Consider the following 20,636-nt stretch of genomic DNA (forward strand, 5'->3'; position numbering starts at 1 on the left):
TGAAAAATTCCTATTGCCTATAACTTGTACTGTACTTTTTCTATGTTTAAATATATTTAGATGCACAGATTCTGACTATTCTGTTACAGTCGCCTGCAATATTCAATAGGGTCATATGTTCCACAAGTTTGTAGCCTTGGAGCAATAGGCTATGCCATATAGCATCTATCATCTATGCTTCTGTAAGCACATTTCTGATGTTTGCACAGTAAAGAAATCAGCTAGGGACACATTTCTTAGAACATATCCCCGTCATTAAGGGGTGCATGACTATATAAGCTTCTTACACTGAATGAGAGGTATAGTCAGAATTGGATTAAATAAATCCTGGGAAAGGTTTGTTTTCTTTGCCAACCAGTTTTTTTTTAATTGCAGATTTTTTTTTTAATCACTCCGGCATACATTGTAAAATATAAATGTCACCAACACAAAGCTAGAAAGTAATCCATTAGCTGAGATTTTAAAATCACCCCAGGGATGCACGCATGTCCCCATTCTCATTTTGTTAAGGGAACGGGGGGAAAGGGGGAATAATTACAGTGGCATAATTATTTTTTTTGAAGTCTTAATTTAAAAATTAAATATAAAACATTATATTTAAAAATTTATGCTGTATGAATTTACAAGGACTTTAATCTCTGCAACAAGATGTGTTTATTCTGCAAATACAGAGCTGGGAAAACTGAGAATGAGATAGCTGTGGGAAAGTCAAAGAGCTAGTCAGAGGTTAGAGGAAGCCACCAATAGCAGAAGGCTTGAAATAGGTCACATCCTGGCTAATATTGCCCCTACCCTTTAGTGGGACAGGATTTGAATTCAGTTCTAGTTAGCTTCTAGACTTTGTTCTTCATTCCCCATGTGTGAAATGGGAGAAGATGCTTCTTCCTTCTGTAGGTGGAGCCTCTCATCAGCACAAGTGGCTTCTAGGAAGGGTGCAGACTGGATTTCAACTCCCAGTCACTTTGTAAACTGGTGTGCCTTCTGGAGGGCATGGGCTGCACAGATGTGTGGGAGAGTCCTGCTGCCGCTTCATTCCATATGTCTGTTCGTTTCCAGATCTTCTGTTTCACTTGGTAATTTTTTTAAAAAAAATATGCAAACTACAGCAGGTTACCCCATGATTTTCTTTCTTCTATAATTATTCAGTACCCAGATTCAGAAGACCTAGTGTTCCGTCATGATTTTGTTCATATCAGAGCTCAGTGCCCTTGCCATGGATAGAGGAGATAATTCCTAACATGTGTCACATCGTGCTCTGAGGTTGTCAAAGAGATGAAGTACATGAAGGGGATTGAAATCCAATGTCCTGATAAGCTGTTCTCATTTGCCAGGGACAGTGTGGCAAGGCAGGGCTGGAGGGCATCCTTCAGAGCGGGCAGGCCACCATGTCTCCTCATCCTGGTATGCTGAGCAGTCTTCTTACTGACGTGGATGCCAGTTCCCATTGAACCCTGACTTGGCATCACCAGTGCCAGCCCCAGGCTGTGGCTCAAAGTCCTTTTACCTATTTTTTGAGAGAGGATCTCACTAAGTTGCTTAGGGTCTTGCTAATAGACCTCTAAATAGCTGATATATGTCCATCAGAGTTGGTTCATAAAATAAAAAATCTGTTTGTCATTCAGGATTTGGGGTTTTTCAAAGAATTACAAATTGGAACTTTAAAATACAGTGATGATGTGATTTTTTATTAAAATTACATTTATGGTAAACACTCTTTAAATAGTTTATAAAGTAAATAGTAGCAGTAAACTCTGCATTTTAGCTCACCAATCCAGAGACTTATCCAAATATGAATTTTATCCTTGTTTCAGCTTTTTTAATACAATGGTATTTTATTTGAATTAAGAGGAGAATATCTTAGCAATGAGAATGTTGGTTGATAGTTGCTTCATGTTTACTTTCTCACAAGTAGACTTCTTGAAAGACCTTAGAAAACTAATGCTTTGCTGAGCTCCACAGCAGGAGATGGGCTATTGGAGAGAACTTGGCTTCCAAAGGCCCTTGGCAATATGAAGAGGCAGTTACAATTTTGTGCCTCAGTCTCCATGGCTAAACCATGTAGGAGTTTATGAAATATAGCATAGTTGTAGGCAAAAATATATAAAATAAGGCTTATAACGCATTAATTGCTCTTTGGGAAGTCACTACCCATTGCTACACATATGCTTTGTGGGAAAAAAATAAATACTTGTATACATGAATGAAAAACCATTGCCTAAAGAATATGATTTTCAGGAAAATGTTTGCCATCATTTTAAAGTAATGATAACAACTGCCGAGAGTGTGATAATTCACAGCTTATGAAATGCTTTTTCTTATGAAACAATTGCATTTGTTTCAGAGAGCAGCCCCAGGAGGTAGGCTCAGAGACCATGTTAGGTGGGGAACCTTGGACCCAAAGCCAGAACTTATATCATAGCTCACATGCTTTCCATTGTTCTGTGTGGCAGCCTATAATAAGCAGTTATTTTAAATTTTCCAATCATTTTTTTTTGTGAATTCATAGTTTCTTAGTTCAAAGGGTTGATGGCAGATAATTTGAAATACGAAGAGTGACCAAGAAAGTAGCATTTTCGGGAGCTACTTCAGGAAATTCTTCCGACAGTAGCATGAGCCAAACTAAGTATGTGGTCTTGGGAGTTGTACTTCTGCTCAAAGCTTCATCTTTGATTTTCCTTCTCTGGATTATTTTGGGTATGGTCTGTGACACTAGTGTCCTTGTCCTTTGCTCTGCCCTGTATTCTTCAGGAGAATTGATCGGCTGGTTGGCATTGGATCGTGAGCATCAGATGCACCATCAAATGACTGTGCTGGTGACGGACCACGGCTCCCCACCACGAAATGCCACCATGGTGGTTTATATCACAGTTACCGACATCAATGACAACAGGCCATTTTTCCCACAGTGTCTCCCTGGAAAGGAACTTCACATCAAGGTTTGTGAAGTAGCCTTGCCGTGGATTTTTTAGTCATTTGTTTTGAGCACCATCTTGTGGTAATTCATGTGAATTTATCAAACTGGCCTTGGTGGGGCATTGCATAGATTTCTAGATAGAAATTGTAAATATGTGGGGTTTTTTTCTTAAAAAAGGGCATTTGGAAAAAAGAGAATAGATATTTATGCTCTTTGGAATCACCTCCAGTTGTTGTATAAGGAGGAATGTATTCCTGCCCTTTGCATACAGATATGATTACCTCGCTTCCAGTAATGCTCACACATGGATTATTTAACCACTAGTTTGCTTGCATCTTTTTGAAATCCTTATGAGCAAATGATGCACATCACTAAGATGGGAAGTTGAGAGCATGGAACAATCTAAAATTCTAAAATGGTCATTTTAAACTTCTAATTACATTTATATCATGTACATTTGTATGTTTTTGCATCTTTTCCAATGTGTACAGTATAATTAGCATATTAATTCATGTACATAGTAAGTGAATATATCTTGGAGGTATTTGTATACTTGTAATTTTTTTCTTTTTTTTTTTTGGTACTAGGGATTTAACACAGGAGTGCTTTACCACTGATGTATTTTTAATTTTTCTATTTTACTTTTTATTTTTTTGAGACAGGGTCTCACTAAGTTGCTTAAGGTCTTGCTAAATTTCTGAGGTTGGACTTAAACTTTAAATCCTCTTACCTTAGCTTCCCAAGTTGCTGGGATTACAGGCATGTGCCACCACACCCGGCTGTAATTATTTTTAATGGATGCATTGTACGAATAAAAAGTTTGAGAGCTACTGCTCTAAAATAGTCAAATTGGACAAACTGGGCTCAAATATACACACTGAGCAACTGAAAAAAGCTATTGAAAATTTAATAACTTTAAACTAATCTTCTGAAACCATATTTAAAGAAAAATTATCCCAAAGCCAAACAGTATCAGGTAATTATATAATTTGCAATTCTATCATTAAAATATTCTGTGCTTAATTGGAGAGTTGAACTCCACATGTGCATTTCAATATTCCAGAAAAATTCCTATTAAGAAGATATGTTTCCTGTGTGAGGTATGTTTCCTGAAATAAAGGGCCATATTTATCTTAAGCATATTTTGAACTATAACAACTACCTTTTAAACAATGACCTGAGAAGGTGAGAATGAGATGCTAAAATTCTTTAAAAACATCCAAAATAGATAACTGTTTTGTTCATTTGATTTCCATCATTTTTATTTATTTATTTATTTGCAGAATTAGTTCTAATGCCCCTGATAATTTGTTCAAACTGTGTAAAAGATTTAAATTTGTAAGGTGGATCCTTTTCATGGACTTCCACCCATGTAACTTTTCTTATGGTAGACATTTGGATGGTACATGGATTTTAAAACAGTTTTTAAAAAGGCATAATAGTATAATGTGTCCTTTCATTTAAAGGCCAACTGATGCTTCTTTTTAAAATGTTGCTGTCTTTTTTGTAAGCCATGTGTTTTTATGACAGGTTTTGGAAGGTCAACCAGTAAATATGTTGGTCACGACTGTTTTTGCAAAGGATCTTGATGAAGGAAGTAATGCAGAAGTTCTATATTCAATCTCTGCAGGTAAAACTTACTAATATTAAGTCTGAATGGTTTTCAGAATTTCCTCTGTCATTTATAAGCTCTCTATCTCCTTCTAGGAAGCAGCATCCTATTTTAATTATTCAGAATTCTCTAGTTAAAGTTAAGTATAACAAAATTAAAAACAAAATTTATTTGCTATTGCCAAGAATCACTTCATTTAAAAAAATAATCTTATGAGTTTAGTGAAAACTTTTCTATGTCCTAAATAGAAACCATCCACCTTAAATGAGTAATTTGTACTAATCCAAAGTACAAATTAACTATTACCAGAAGGCAAGTAGTAGCTAGTAAATAAGAAATGGTAGTTAGTGTGTTACAAGTGCCAAACATCTATGAATCTATATGAAGAGGGACTGCTCTTAACATCAGTGTAAATTATACCTACTGGTACTGTACCATAAATTATTACCATATATGTGTTGTGTATGTGGGAACTTCATTGCAACAGTTTTGCTTTTATGTCTTAAAATTTGCAGGCCTCAGATTTTTTTCTGGTGATTAGGTTTAGTTTGCATTGTATCTTAGACCATTTTAAAAGACATTTGGTGCTTTGTCTTGTTTGACACAGACAATAAAACAAGAGACAATATTGCCATTGCTTGCAGATAATTTGACTGTCTTCATGGAAAACCCAAGATGTACTACTATAGGCAAAGTATTGGAATTAATAGGGTAGTATATTTTTCCCAGAGCCACGTACAAAACTCACTAGCACTTTTTAAATTAGGCAGTTTTTCAAAGATCTCATTCTTTGTAGTGAATCCATAAAGAACCATAGAGTGAGAGCAGATTCATTGCAAAGCTAATGAAGCTTAAGTTTCAAGGTCCTTGACTATGTGACCTTCTCCAGGAAAGGGGGATGGTAGGCAATTTATATATTTTTCTCTAGGAGGACCCCTTAAATTATATAAGCTTCAGAACTCCCTAAATCAGGATCTGTGCCTATTAAGAGGCATAGGGAAAATTCCAATAAAACATGTATAAGACCTGTATGAAGAAAGTTACAAAATATTAATGAAGATAAATGAAAAAGGCAAATGAAATAAATAGCCAACCAATGAAATTAAAAACTGTGTCATGTTCATACTTAGGAAGTCTCTATATCCAAAAGATGAAAATGATTTAAATATATAAATTTGGTGTATTTCCAATTGAAACCTCACTGAATTTTGGTGGAATTTGACAAACTGATTCTGGAAGTCACATGGAAGAGCAAAAATCACTGAATAACTAACACAATGTCAAAAGAACAACTAGGATATTTACCCTCTGTGATTAAATCCCAGTGGCTCAGAAGAAGGCTGGGTGAGGCAGGAGGATCACGAGTTTAAAGCCAGCCTCTGTAACTTAGTGAGGCCCTGAGCAACTCAGTGAGACCCTGTCTGTAAATAAAATATAAAAAGTGCTGGGGATGTGGCTTAGTGGTTAATTACCCATGAGTTCAATCCCCAGTACAAAAAAAATCCTGTAATTAAGACAATATTGTATTGATTCTTTGATTAACAAATAGAGCAGTGGGAAAGAATAGAGAACTCATCCCACATAAATGGAGACTTGTATGAAAAGATATACTATCAGCAAAATAAAATTATATATCTACCTCTCAATCTATCAAAGATGAGGTGGTTTAAGTAGGAAAATCCTTGAAATCTTACAGAAGAAAATATGAGAGATTGATTTGATATTAGCACTGAGGGCAAAGAATGATTTTTAAACAAGAAAAGCAAAAATTTACAAAGAAACAGATCAATAAAGCTACATTCAAATTTTAAAAAGGAGCCTGAATCATCAAAAACATGTTAAAACACGCTCAACCTTGTTGGCATAACTACTTTGAAGAAGAGTGGATGATATCTGATAGAATTGGAGGTGTGCTCACAGTGAGCCCTTGAAGTTTCATTTCTGCTGTATACCTCAGAGAAACTCAGATACGTGCAGGACAAGACCTGTAGCAGAATATTTATTGAAGCATTGCTTGAATTGCTTACATAATATGGTAAAGTACTCTACAATGAAATTGAGTGTATGGAGCTGTGCATACATGATCCCAGAAAAACCTTGAATTTTATGTGAAAAAGGCAGGTTACAGAAGATAAAAAAAAGTATCTTACTCTATAACAGTGGTTCTCAGATCATTGTGTCACCTCTTTCTGGGGGAGTTCCACTTGTTCCTCTCATCACCTCCTGGATCCTGGGCAAGTTCTCCTTTCATGTTCCTATGCCCACATCCTGATTTCTCTACCTGTAAACATTTCAGAAGGTCTTTCCAACTTTTTCAGTATACTTAAACAGTGTTTTGGAATAGTGATTTTGCAGAGATAATGAGCCTACTGAAGCAGATCTATCTAATATTTTTCACTTAATTTTCCTTTTTGCAAAATTGGTACATTATAATTTTACATAATAGTGGGATTAGAAGAACTATATTTAAAGACAGTTATTCTTTCTCCTTTTAAATTTTATTCTTAATTTTTTGTCTCCCCATTAATTACTGCTCAGCTTTCTCTTTCTAGTCTTGTAATTTATTCTAATCTGGTCCCAGGAAGGAAAGTGGCTTTTCAAGCATGCATTCAAAGATCTTTCTCTGGTTATTAGATCAGTAAGACCAGTAAGATCTTTGTATTATATTTTTTCCTGTTTTATTCTGAGCAGGGAAAGAGAACATGGTCCACCTATGAAAAGCCACAGGGGTGAAGAGGAACACACATGCACACATCCTTACGTTGGGCTATAATCCTGCTGTAATACCATTATTTAAAAACAAGCAAAACCATGTTATGCATATTTATGAATGTATGGAATAGATACATAAACCTTCACTTCAGTTAGGTAAAGTGGCTTTCTATGGATAAGGAAGAGAGGAACAAGATCTGGAGGTATATATAGGCCCACTGATTTCTTTATACTTGGTCATTTCATTTAAAATCTTGAGGAAATGTTGAGAATTGATCAGCCTGGTTTCCAAAATAACTTTTAGGATGTAGCAATGTAAAAATGCAGTAACTTTATCTCATTACAAAATAGAGGCAACTACAAAATATAATAGAAAAACAAGACAAAAATTAGTGAAATGGGAACAGAGATTTGAATCATATTCCTGAGAACACGCCACAGTATTCTGGTGAGACTAAAGTGAGTGTATTATATCACAGAAATCACAACTAATAAATGTTACATAACTTCTTGCTCAATATCTGAGTTTCTTAAAGGCAGGAGTTCTTTTTTATTTGACTTTATATGTTTGATAATTGGTATCATTCAATACTAGTGACTCGGCAATTGTTTAAACAAAGAATGGAAGACTTTAGCCACTCGGGCTTTGTCTGAGGCTTTGTTTTTTGTTTTTTTTTTCCATTTTTTGGAGTATTCGGGTTTAATTAAAGAATAAAATCTGCTATTTAACTCAAGACCCTGTGGTATCAATCTGAATTATAAACATCTATATGAATTTATGATATATTTTTGTGCATAAGTGTGTCTGTTCTCTGTCCACTGAAAAGGCCTAGAAGTGATGATCAACCCCCAAATAATGAACATCCCAAATGTCCAGAATATGGTCTCCCCAAACCATTTTCCACCAAAAGGAACCAGAAGTCGTTAGAGAAATGACTGATTATAGATGTTACACAAGAAATCTACAGAAAGAGTCTGCACCATTTTGGTTTTTGCTCTACCCCTTACAAGGAGTTTATGAAGATCATTGGAATTCCATCCAAGTGGTCCAGGAATCATATTTAATATGATCCCAGTGTTCAACCATATGAGCACCATTAATGATAATAATGACAATATGTTGAAGGACATTTGTTTAATGTCATGCTTAATAATTTGTAAAAAAAAAAAAACATAGAACTGTACTTATAGTTGGTACATTGGAGGATATTAGTAAACCCACCCATTATTTCAAAGATAGTTAAAAGTTTAGTATCAAGCATTTATCTTGTCTTTCCTGTAATAAACGGTTCCTCTGGTTTATCAAAAAAATAGATGAAAGGCAATTTCTTTTATTGAAATATTCTGGCTCATAAATGAGCATACAGCACGTTAATGTTGTATGTTTTGCAGTCCTTATGAGTCCATAGATCTAGGCTGTGAATCAACAAGGTCAACATCAAAACCAAAAGGCAGCCAAGCAGGTGCCTTTGGAGGGAAGCACTGTTTGTGCTGTTGTCTGGCTGAGAAATCCACACGAGTCCCATCAGTTTTCCAGATCCCCCTTCCAATTCGACAACCAGAGGAAGATATGAAGCCACCTGTCAGCAATGCAACAACCCAATTTAAACCATGAGAAACTTCAAGAGACATGATTCAGCTTCTTCACCAGATGAATTGCAAGGATGAAATAGAGAGATATACGGCAGGAATGAATGACTTCAAGAAATATGAACTCTACAAACTTTATTTTGATGCTAATTTGAAGAATCCAACCAAAAGATATTTATGGGACTATCAGAAATCTGAAAACTTCCTGGATATTTGATGATGTTAAAGGATCACTGTTATTTTTAAAAGTATTTCATGGTACTATAATTATTTAAAAGCATTCATTATCTGTTAGAGATGCATGTTGAAGTGTATATAGAAGAAATGATATGATTTCTGGAAATGTTATGATTTCCTTCTTGTTCAGAAAGCAATGGGTGATGGGAAATATAAAAACTAGGAATAGATGAATTAAGATTGTCCATGAATTGATAATTATTGAAGCTAGGCGGTGAGAGCACAAGAAAGTTGATTATGTCATTTTATGTACTTGTTTAATATGCTTGAACATTTTTTTTAAATGTATTATATTTACAGTTCATGGTCTTCTTGTCTTGTTTAATTTAAATTTATTTGAACAGATACATGAAAACATAAAAGATGTGCTTATTAATGTGGTAGCATATGACATTTCGATACATTGTGTAAGGTTTGAGTCTGTCACCTCCAAGATGTTCAAGCTGTCATGGAACTTAAGGCAAATACATATTCCAAAAGATCATAGATACATTGGATTAATTGGTTTTCTGCCTGGTCAATTAACATTTGTTTCTTAATTTGTGTGTGTGTGTGCGTATGTAGAAAATTATTCTGATCACTTTAAGATCGATGCCAACAATGGTGAAATAAGAACCACCACGATGCTTTCACATGATTATCGACCTTCCTACAGGATGACGGTTATCGCCAGTGACCAGGGAGTACCTGCCCTTCACGGAGAGGCAATTGTTAATATTCAGGTAATGTTGTCACCATAAAATGTGAAAGAATATTCTGAAGGTTTTGTTTGATTTGTATACAAGCGTAGAGAGTGAAAATACATTCAATACATGAATACTATTTTAAGATCACTTTGCACATATATTTATTTCTTTGTTATCCCTAGGAATTGATTTAAATCCATATAACTTTTAGAATTAGTTTGGGGCAGTTCTTGACAAGGCATTCATCACTCCGTGGGCATTTAGGTTGCTTTGTTTATGTTATGTCTTTTCTTTTATTATATCCTGATGGGAAGGACCTGGTAAATTGTTAGGAGAAATTTGTATGTAAACAAGGGCCATGTCACAAAATCACTTAGAGTTTTGCAATCTTGAAAGCTTAGAACAGTTGCTTAAGATCCATAAAAATATGGATTAAAAAATATGGATTTTAAAAGCCTTAAAAAGGCTTTACTTAAATCAAACAAGTTCTATGAAGTCTTCAGATAAGAAAAGCCCTCCAACCAAAGTTAAGACCGAATGACTGCATAGGTAGAGTTCTTTGTTGATGCACATGATAATCAGTGATATTAATATAAATATATGTATATAATCAAGAATATATTTCCCCAACAATTCTGTTTTCAGATTATATTCTTTATGGATTCAAGAAATAAAGATTTGGAGAAAAATCTACATAGCTATACCTCAATTATTTTTTAAATTTCAGACAAAGATACATGCCATTTACATGTACAAAGATGTCATTATGGGTAAATTGATCTCTAGGATTTACAGTAATTTGGAGAACCAGCTGTCCCACATTTCCTTTGAAGAACCACAAGGTTATATTTCAGCTTAACCCCAACATGGCCTCACAAAACTACCATTTCACACATCACAAAAAGTGGAAAATCATGTCATTTCCTATATCCTAAATATTATGCAATTTTTAATCTTATGAGGCATGTTTTCTGACCAAGTAACATGTATATATTGCACAAGTAGGAATTAGTTTCCAAACTAATATTGTAACATGTATTAGTATTTAATATTATGTTACTATTTTATTAATTGCTTAAAAATACTCCAAACTCACAGCTCTTTTTTTTTTTTTTTATTCTTGCTCCAGGTGATACCACTCTACAAAGGGAGAGTTATCATTTCTCAGAACATCAGACATTTGGTTATACCAGAAAACTTAAAGCCCGCAAAAATAATGAGCTTGATAAAGTCACCCGATCACCTTCAACAGCATCACAATGGAAAGCTACAGTTTATCATTGCTGCCAATGACAAGGATAGTCACTTTGAAATCGACAGCTCAACGGGAGACTTGTACCTTTCTAAGGCACTTGATTATGAAACGACATCTCATTACCTTTTCAGGGTGATTGCTGAAGATCGAGGCAAACATCCTCCCCCGAACAGCACTGTCTTCCTCAGTATTGATGTGGAAGATCAGAACGACCATTCTCCATCTTTCCAGGATGAGTTCATTGTGATAAGTGTAGAAGAGAATGTGCCGGTAGGAACTCTGGTGTACGAATTCCATGCCAAAGACGGCGATGGCAGCTTTTTGAACAGTAGGATACAATACTTCATTGAATCCCACCATCCTGGAATGAATCCATTTCTCATCCACCCCTCATCTGGCATGCTAGTCACCGCCTCCCCGCTGGACAGAGAGAGTACCCCAGCTGTCACTCTGACAGTAACCGCCTCCGATCAGGCTGTGAACGTGACAGACCGGCGACTGAGATCACTGGTAGCAAAAGTGGTGATTTTGGATGCAAATGACCACAGGCCTACTTTCACGACTTTCCCCATCGCCTATGTCAGAGAGGATGCTGCGGTGGGCTCCGTGGTGCACCACGTGAGTGCTCAAGATCCAGATGAAGGAAGGAATGGAGAAGTAACATACAGCATCCTCTCAGGAAATGACCACATGACCTTCGTGCTGGATGAGTCGTCAGGTACAGTGTCCTGTGTGTCACTTTAAACATTTTCTATTTAAATTTATTGTGGTAAGAAAACTTAACATGAGACCTACTTTCTTAACAAAGTTTTGTTTGTATAATACATGATCTTTGACCTTGGGTATCATGTTATGCAACAGATTTCTACAGCTGATTCATCTCATTTAACCAAAACTATGATTTCTCCCTTTCTCCCTCCATCCAGTTGGACAATCCCCATTGCACTCTTTGATTCTATGAATTTGACTATTTCAAAATACCTCCTATGAGCAGAATAATGACATACTTATATTTCTGTCATTGGCTTATTTTACTTAGCATAATATCCTCAAAGTCTATCCATGTTATCACATATTAACAGAAATTCCTTCTTTTTTGAAGGCTAAATAGTATTCCATTTGACTCCAGTTCTTCTGGATAAACATCCAGAAGCGGGGGTTCCATGTTGTGTGATAATTTTCTTTTCTTTTTTTTTTTTTTCTTTTTTGAGAAATCTAGAAATGTTTACAGCTTAAAGTACTACCTCTGCACTTATCATATATAAGTTAAAAAGTGTAACAACTCAAACATTTTTAAAGCATATATATCTTGAGAACTATTATTTTAAAAGAAAGGAATATTAAAAGGATAAATGTAAATAGGTAATAAGAAACTTTAATTGAAAGAGAAGTAAAAATGCATCCAAATCAGAAAGAAAGAAATAAAAGTATCCTTGTTTGCAGAACACACAATCTTTTAAATAGAAAACCATGGTGATTTTACAAAAAACAAACAAACAAAAAAACTCTTATAATAAACAATTTCAGTAAGGTTACACAATATAAAATCTACATACAGAATCAATTGCATTTCTATACACTAATAAGAAGCTACTTGAAATTAGGAAAATGGCTCCCTTAATATAGCACCAAAAGGAGTAAAAATACTTAGGGCTAAACTTAACTAAGGAGGTGAGCAACTGCTATACCAAAATTTACAAAACACTGATGAAAGAGTTAAAGAAGGCACAACCAAATGGAAAGATATCCCATGTTCATGGAGTAGAAGACTCAATATGGTTCAAACAGTCAAACTATCCAAAGTGATCTACAGATCAGTGCAATCTCTATCAAAATTTCAGTAACACTTTTCACAGAAACATAAAAATATTCTAACTTTAATTTGGCTGTTTGTTAATAGTAGGTACACTACAGCTAGCTCACATCTCATAGGCTGAATATACAATAGCAAACTTCTTTGCCTCCATCATGGGACCTTGCAGTAAGAGATGAAGCTAAAAGTAAATCAAGGCAAGAACATGACAAATCAATACCACTCTTTAAAGACTTAGGCACAGAAACTTATCTTTATATTATGTAAACAAATATTTGTAAATAATTGAAAATAATATATACATGTTTTAATGGTTGAATTCATGTGGACATTAAGGGTGTTGCTTTTCACATATATTGTACCCTTTTGTGTTTAGAAGATCACTGTCAAATACTTTGTGAAAATGTCTCTCACTGTGACTTCAATTGTTTGTTGCCACATAACAACTACTCTAAGTTTTGATGTGACTTGATGAAAGAGTATATATGTACAAAGAGTAGTGTTCTGAATTTGGAAATGAATTTCCTTCTCCTTGATTTTCAGGGGAAATTGAAAAATTAATAGACTTCTATCTTATTCTCTAAAAAAAATTTCTATATAAGCCTCAGGAAAAAATCTCAGATGTACACCATTTGGCGCACCTGCTAATAAGAGCATTATCTGGAATGGAACTGAATGTGCAGGATTTGGAAGTCATGATTGTAGTCTAGCTCTATTCTGTTGGAAATTTTCATCAAAATATTTATTAAATCCTGTGCATATGGTTCCATTCAGAGGCATGCATAGACACCACCTAAATGCCCAACTGACAGGGAGATAGTCCAGACACAGGCTGGGGCTCTCCAAGGACCTATTTCAATGATACTTAAAATGTTTTCCAACATGACCAAGGAAGGTCTATTTCAGATTGTTAAAGAGAATGAATAAAATTAGAATTGTATCTCAGTGTGGTGGTTTTTGAGCAATTGCAATGGCTGTTTCAGTTGAGATATTTTTCAAAGACTTAAAATGGTAATAGCCAAATGCATCCATATGAGGTGAAATTTTTTCCTCTCACAAGATTTATGTTTCTTATAGAGAAATGGCTTTAATGGCTGTGAGATATGACGTGATGAGTAATTATTGAGAAACTATCTTTATAAAGTTTGATTTCATAAACCTCTTGAATTATTTGAAGAAAAGTTCTTAAAGGATGAGAGAAGAAATCAGCAGTTCTAAAAGAAAAATGTGACAATTGGAATCTTACAATGACTAGCTTTGTAAAGCACTTTACTCATATGGATTATGTGCTTCAATGGCAATATGATAAAGCCATGTTATAGCACCCTTGCTCTTTATTGTAAAAAAAAAAAATAAGACAGTTAACTCAGATTAAGTGTAAAGAAGCCAGAACTCTTTAACAAAAATCAAACATCTTGCCAGGCATGATGACACATGCTTGTAATCCCAGTGGCTTAGAAGGCTGAGGCTTAGGATTGTGAGTTCAAAGCCAGCTTCAGCAACTCAATGAGACCCTAAGCAACTCAGCAGGACCCTTTCTGTAAATAAAATTTTTTAAAAAAAAGAGGACTGGGGATGTGGCTTAGTGGTTAAGTGCCCCTGGGTTTAATCCCCAGTACCAAAAAAAAAAAAAAAAAAAAAATCAAACATCTTTAAGTAATGTAGTCATACTCAAATTTTTATAACGCAATCACTTTTAAACATGGAGTATCATGTGACATGAAAATATGTGTTGTTAATATCACAAATATCGTTTAAGTGAGGGAAATATTGGGTAAGCAAATAATTTTATGTTTTTAATCAGTGTATTGTAATCATACATAACAGTGAGACTCACTGCAGCATTTTTTATACATGTGTAAAACATAATTTTCTAGTACTTCTCCTTTTTCTCCTCTCCTCCCTCCCCTTGGTGCCTTTCCTCTACTCTACTGAACTCACTTCTCTATATTTGTCTTTCAGTTGGCGTATTATAATCATACCTAAGAGTGGGTGTCACTGTGATGCCTGTACATGCACATTGAACATTGGTTGATTTCGTTCTCCGGTGTCTCCCTTTCCCTTCTCTCCTCCCTCCCCCTCAATATCCTTCCTGTACTCTACTCCCTTCTATTTTTTGAGGTTCTGTGTTTTATTCCTTTCTTCTCTTTATCTTCTACATATTCAACCCTTGACTTTCTGAGTCTGGCTTATTTCACTTAGCATGATGTTCTCCGGTTCCACCCATTTACCAGCAAATGACATCATAATTCATGCCGCGTTGTCCTTCTGGGAAACAATAGATGGTTTTTGAATTTTCATTCATCCCCATAAATAAATTGATTTTTCTGACTAAAAAATGTGAACTGTTAATTCTGGATAATATACGAATTTAAAGTTGGTTTAATATATTCATTCTTTAACAATGAAAATTGAGTGTTGGGCTAGGGATGTGGCTCAAGTGGTAGCGCGCTCACCTGGCATGCGTGGGGTACGGGGTTTGATCCTCAGCACCACGTAAAAATAAAATAAAGATGTTGTGTCCACTGAAAACTAAAAAATAAATATTAAAAAAATTAAGAAAAGAAAATTGAGTGTTTATCAATTTAAATAAGTTTGACATGGGTAGAATGAACATAACCAACCTAAGGAATATTCATAACACACTGCTTTTTTTTTTCTCTTTCAAAACAGGCTTACTAACTACAATTCGTCCTTTGGATTATGAACTAAAAACTCAGCACATTCTGACCCTTCTGGCCCTGGATGATGGCATGCCAGCACTTTCTTCATCACAGACCTTGACAATCACTGTTCTTGATGTAAATGACCATGCACCAGAATTTATGCAGCACCTGTATGAAGCTTCAGTTAAAGAAAACCAACGTCCTGGGGCATTTGTCACAAGGGTTGAAGCTCAGGACAGAGATTCAGGTAATATAAGAATACAGAAACTGGGTAGTTAATACAAAAAAAAGGCACTCAAAAACTATCATTAACTTAGTTTAAAATAGTCACGCTCAAAGAAAACGAACAGTTGCTAGTTGTCTCAGACTTCTAATGCTTCCTTCATTTGAATACACATAGCCACACACACATCAAGATAATTGTGCCTTTTATAGCATTTGTTTATATGGATCTTTATTATCATTTATACTAGAGCAGTACATAACTAATTAACATGCGACTTATTGATTTGATCTTGATAGTAAAAAGAATTATAGAGGAAGAATGACATTTATTTCCCAGCGTAAGAGATGGCTCAAGTAAAGAAGACAAATAAATTTTTTTATTTCCTCAATATTTTAGCAGAGTGGAAGAGATGGCATCAGATGGCCTAGGTGAGAATCCCAGAATTAGCATCCATTTAAGCTGTGGAATGGAGAACAAGTCACTAATCCTCACTGTTCTGCTAATTGTAAAATAGGGCTAAAAATGCTGTCTAATTTATAGTTCTCTTATGAGAACCACATTTTAAAAGGTTTGTAAGGTATCATTCTGTACAACTCTCTTACGAGTGTGAAAGAGTTATTACATGTATAGAATTTAGACCAGTGACTGACACAATAAATGGTCAGTGTTAATTGCCCATCACTACTATCATTACTATTATTATTAATATCAACTAAAGACAGTAACAGTGAACAGAGTGAACAGTTGCCCTGGCTAGGAATTTATAAATTTCTGAGACTTGCTTTTCAATAGCTCTGTAACTCTTTTGGCATTTAAGATTTGGCAACTTCAATAACTAACTTGGTTTTTCTTTTAAACAAAACAATGATTAAAAGTATAGAGCAGTGTTTCATATTAGCAGCATATTCTCAATTTTTCCATCTGTAATTTAATAAGCCAGTCTTTTAAATTTGCGTTTGTACATAGCAAGGGGCGTTATATATCAATATAATATTTTATTCTATTCTTTTAAGAATTGTAAAAGATGTTTCTATGGAAATAATAGTATCAACAATAATACATTACCCCTTGCCAAGTTGTTAAGTCAAAAGACTCCAAGATTTTCTTCAACTTTTAAGCTGAATTACATACTATTTGGCTCTTTTGCCATGTCTTTTAATGAAGTACATTTTACATGAATTTGTGTTAGATGCTAGAACAGTTTCAAAGGCTAACCTAATTTTCTCTCTTTGACCAGAGCGGGGCAGTGTGATCAAAGAGTTTTCCTTCCTATGTTCAAAGATATAGTACTAGAGCAAGCTCACCGTTGTCCCAGGCTGTGCTTCAGAATCTGTTCAGGACGTAGCCAGAAATGATCATTTTTAGAGTGTTAGCAACAATGGGGAATATACACTAGCTTTGTGATTCACAATAATTTCAGTTCTGTGAGGTTCTCTTAGGGCCTCCTCTTTTATAAACAGCAATGCAGAACTCTGGATAACATAGAAGCCACTCCTGAAAGTGTATAGACACACATTGAACCTATTGCTGATGCTATGTGATTTAGCAATCATGTAAAATTCTCTCTTCCTTTATTTTTCATGTTTTATATTTTTTGCAATGGGCTTTACTGAAAGTATTTTTTTCCTTTAATGTTTGAAAGGGAGAAAACACTTTCTCCCAATATTTTGCATGTATTAACTAAAGATGACTACCATAAGTATACTCTTCTAATTTTTACTGTTAAATCGCCTAGTGTTAGTGCTGTTTTCTTTTAGTATAAATATTCTGCATCCTGTTAGTTATAATTGAATGAAAGCTCATTTATTCTAGAGATTATGATTGCTGACTGCAAACTCAGATGCACAATTATTATTTTTGTTGCTTTGCATAAATGGGTATTTACCACAAACATTAACATCTTCATGAGTCTCATGTACCTTTGCGTGTTTTGGAGATGGTTTTGATTTACTGGAAATCTCAGTGTTTTTAGTGAGGCCAGATTGGTTAAGAAGGTGGTTATGTAAATACATGTAAATACTGCTATGTGTGCATTAGCTTTTGAATATATTTTCTCTCAATACAGTTCTAAAATTTCTACCTAGTGGGTTAAAACAATGAAAGAGGATTATGCATAAGAAATGACGTAGTCAAGATTTTAACATAACTGGCATTGCATTGGAATTTATGAATGGTTTACTTTATAGTATGTATTTTAAAAAATACTATAGCGTTACTTAAAACCAGCGAGCTTAACATATGTTTTCTAGCATTCTACAATGCAGTTTTAAAAAATGTAAGCATACAGTGTTGTTTGGCATTCAAAACCCACAGGGATTTGCGCACTGAATGTTTATGATGTATGACTCACACTAATTCTAACAGGAGTTTCTTCTTGTATTAAAAGGAAAAAACAACTACCAGATTTTAACTAAGGTATTAAAACTGCTGCAGCATTTGGTGCTCCCAACAAGAGCTCCATTGTTAGTGAGTGAAGTCCTGTCCCTATGGTGCCCCTCCAACTCCCTGGATGAAGACGTGCCCACCAGGGAAGATGGCTCACATTGCTCAGTAGTGATGAATACAAAATAGTTTAACAGTACATTGCCATACATAAATATAGAATTAGTTAATAAGATGTTATTCTCTATTCCATAAAAAATATATTCTCTGCCTGGGGTCATCTTGATCTGCTGGAAGATTTCACCTACATCAGATATACCACTGCACCTTTCAAACCTATATTTATAGACAGGGAAAGACATGATATTTCTTTGAATCCAAAGACCATTAATCCAAGGACCATTAATCAGAAGATGCATCTAATTTCAGAAATTGAAAATGTATAAAACATGTATCTTAGAATTAATGAAAATAAATAGATTCTTTGCCTTAACCTTAGAATTACTTCTACCTGGCTGATGTCTTTAACCTCATAGGAAATTATAAGGTATCATTCTGTACAACCTTTAAAAGGAGACTTATTTGTGCACATATCAAAGGATAAGGATGTTGTGTGAGTCACTTTCCATTGCTGTGACCGAATAACATGACAAGAACAACTTACAGTCGGAAAACCTTATTTGAGGCTCATGGTTTCAGAGATTCAGTCCATGGTCAGTCAAATTCGTTGCTGTGGGTCCAAAATGGAGCAGAACATCATGGTGGAAGGGCATGTAGAGGACAGGCTCTCAGCTCACGGCAGCCAGGAAAAAGAAGTTGTGAAGAGCCAGGAACAAGATATAATCCCCAAAGCACCATACCCCACCTGTCATTCAGATCATTAATACATCAAATGGGTTAACCCACAGGTGAGGTTATATCTCTCATCACTGCCTAAGAGCCCTACCTCTAGGTGACATACCTTTAATCCCAGCAACCTTGGAGAGACTGAGGCAGGAGGATCACAAGTTTGAGGCCATCTTTAGCATCTTAACAAGAACTACCTTAAAATAAAAAAGGGCTGAGGGTGCAGCATAGTGGTAGAGCACACTGGGCTCAATTTCCAGTACCAAAAAAAAGCCCAACCTCTGAACTTTGCTGTATTGGGAACTATGCTTTCAAAACATGAGCATTTCCAGGGACATTTCTAGATCCAAACCATCACACATGTTAAAATATTTTAATATGTGCCATTTTGCAATAACAATTTCTCACTGTAGTAGAAACTCTAGTTGGCTGTGCATTTTTTTAAGGCAATTTCTTTATGGGGTGATATTTCCCCAGTGTCATCTACAGAGGCCAAATATCCATCAACTGTTCATCTGCACTTTATTAAAAGTTACTGGTTGACATGCTCTTCAGTTTTTTTTTAAACCAACAGTATTTACCCAAAGTTTTAGATTCTGTACAATCCATATAAAGTGGGACCAAATCAGTGTTACAGACTTTGTACCCCAATTCTAGCAACTCTGATTTTACCAAAGTCCTAACAGAGGGATTTGGAGATAGGCTAGACCACTGGGCATTTCAATGTTAAATGCCCCAGTCTTAGGTCATGAAACATTGCTACAAGAAGTTACATGCTGATTGAAGTTACCACCTACATAGAGTATAGTTCTGCTAATCCACATGTATTTCCTAGGTTTATGACAATATAAGATAAGCAGAAAACTCTTGCTATTCTCTTGAAACTATAAGCTATCTCTGACTGAGAGTTGCATTTGACTTCCGGCAATGTGTTGAAATCTGATCCTGTTCATGGGTGTTCACAAATATAGACATCCCCTTACTGGGTACCTGTTGCATCTGCCAGTCAATTTGGGTCTGATCTTCAGGGAGATTCATTTTAGGGCTCCCTTAGAAACTTGCTAGTTCTCTAACTATGGCTGACTTGAGCTGCAAGTTCAAAGCCTCAGTTTGTAGTTTTCATTCTTTAAGTTCCTAGTACATTCAGAATATCATCCTGAGTCATATTTCTGTTGCCACTAACTAGTCAAAGTTAGCACCACTTGGTCTCTAACAAATTTGAGTCCTTTAACAGTCACTCTCAACACCTTGGAACACAGGTGATAATTCAATTGTGACCTCACCCCAAATGCTAAATTACTAGAATCCCATTACCACAGCAAGGAACTCAGCACTGCATGGAAGGCCAAACACAGAATCAAACCAATCCCAGAATCCCTATTACCCGAGAACTGCTTTTGCCAAGTACTTTATCAATCACTTTCAGTCAGGGAAACGAGATGCTACAACACAGGTGCTGTACAGTTGAATTACCAGAAAGAGAATACTAAGGTAACTTAGAAAAAATAACTCTGGAAGCACTGGGAAACACAGAGAGGAAATTGGGGTTATTGAAACCTAGGAAGGGCATGAGAAGGGGCCTGGGGGGCCTGTTTCTCCATTGTGCCATCTGTTGGATAATCAAGGTGGGCAGAGAGATGGTTGGCATAGTTCTGGACTGAGGTTTTGCTGGACATCTATGGCAAAAAGCTTTGGGA

At 35.4% G+C, this 20,636-nt stretch overlaps 1 protein-coding gene across 1 annotated transcript in view; it reads left to right on the forward strand.

Moving 5' to 3' along the window:
- The window catches only part of Dchs2 (dachsous cadherin-related 2), a 259,692-nt gene that overhangs the window by 176,778 nt on the left and 62,278 nt on the right, over positions 1–20,636 (forward strand). The window contains exons 6-10 of the mRNA XM_046459227.2: positions 2,749–2,936; positions 4,445–4,544; positions 9,630–9,787; positions 10,881–11,724; positions 15,493–15,732. Coding sequence (XP_046315183.1) covers positions 2,749–2,936; positions 4,445–4,544; positions 9,630–9,787; positions 10,881–11,724; positions 15,493–15,732 — 1,530 coding nt within the window. The remainder of the gene's footprint in view (positions 1–2,748; positions 2,937–4,444; positions 4,545–9,629; positions 9,788–10,880; positions 11,725–15,492; positions 15,733–20,636) is intronic.

Source organism: Marmota monax, unplaced genomic scaffold (assembly GCF_021218885.2).
Source record: "Marmota monax isolate L192 unplaced genomic scaffold, Marmota_monax_Labrador192_F-V1.1 WCK01_AAM20220418_F8-fsc00002, whole genome shotgun sequence".
Taxonomy (NCBI): domain Eukaryota; kingdom Metazoa; phylum Chordata; class Mammalia; order Rodentia; family Sciuridae; genus Marmota; species Marmota monax.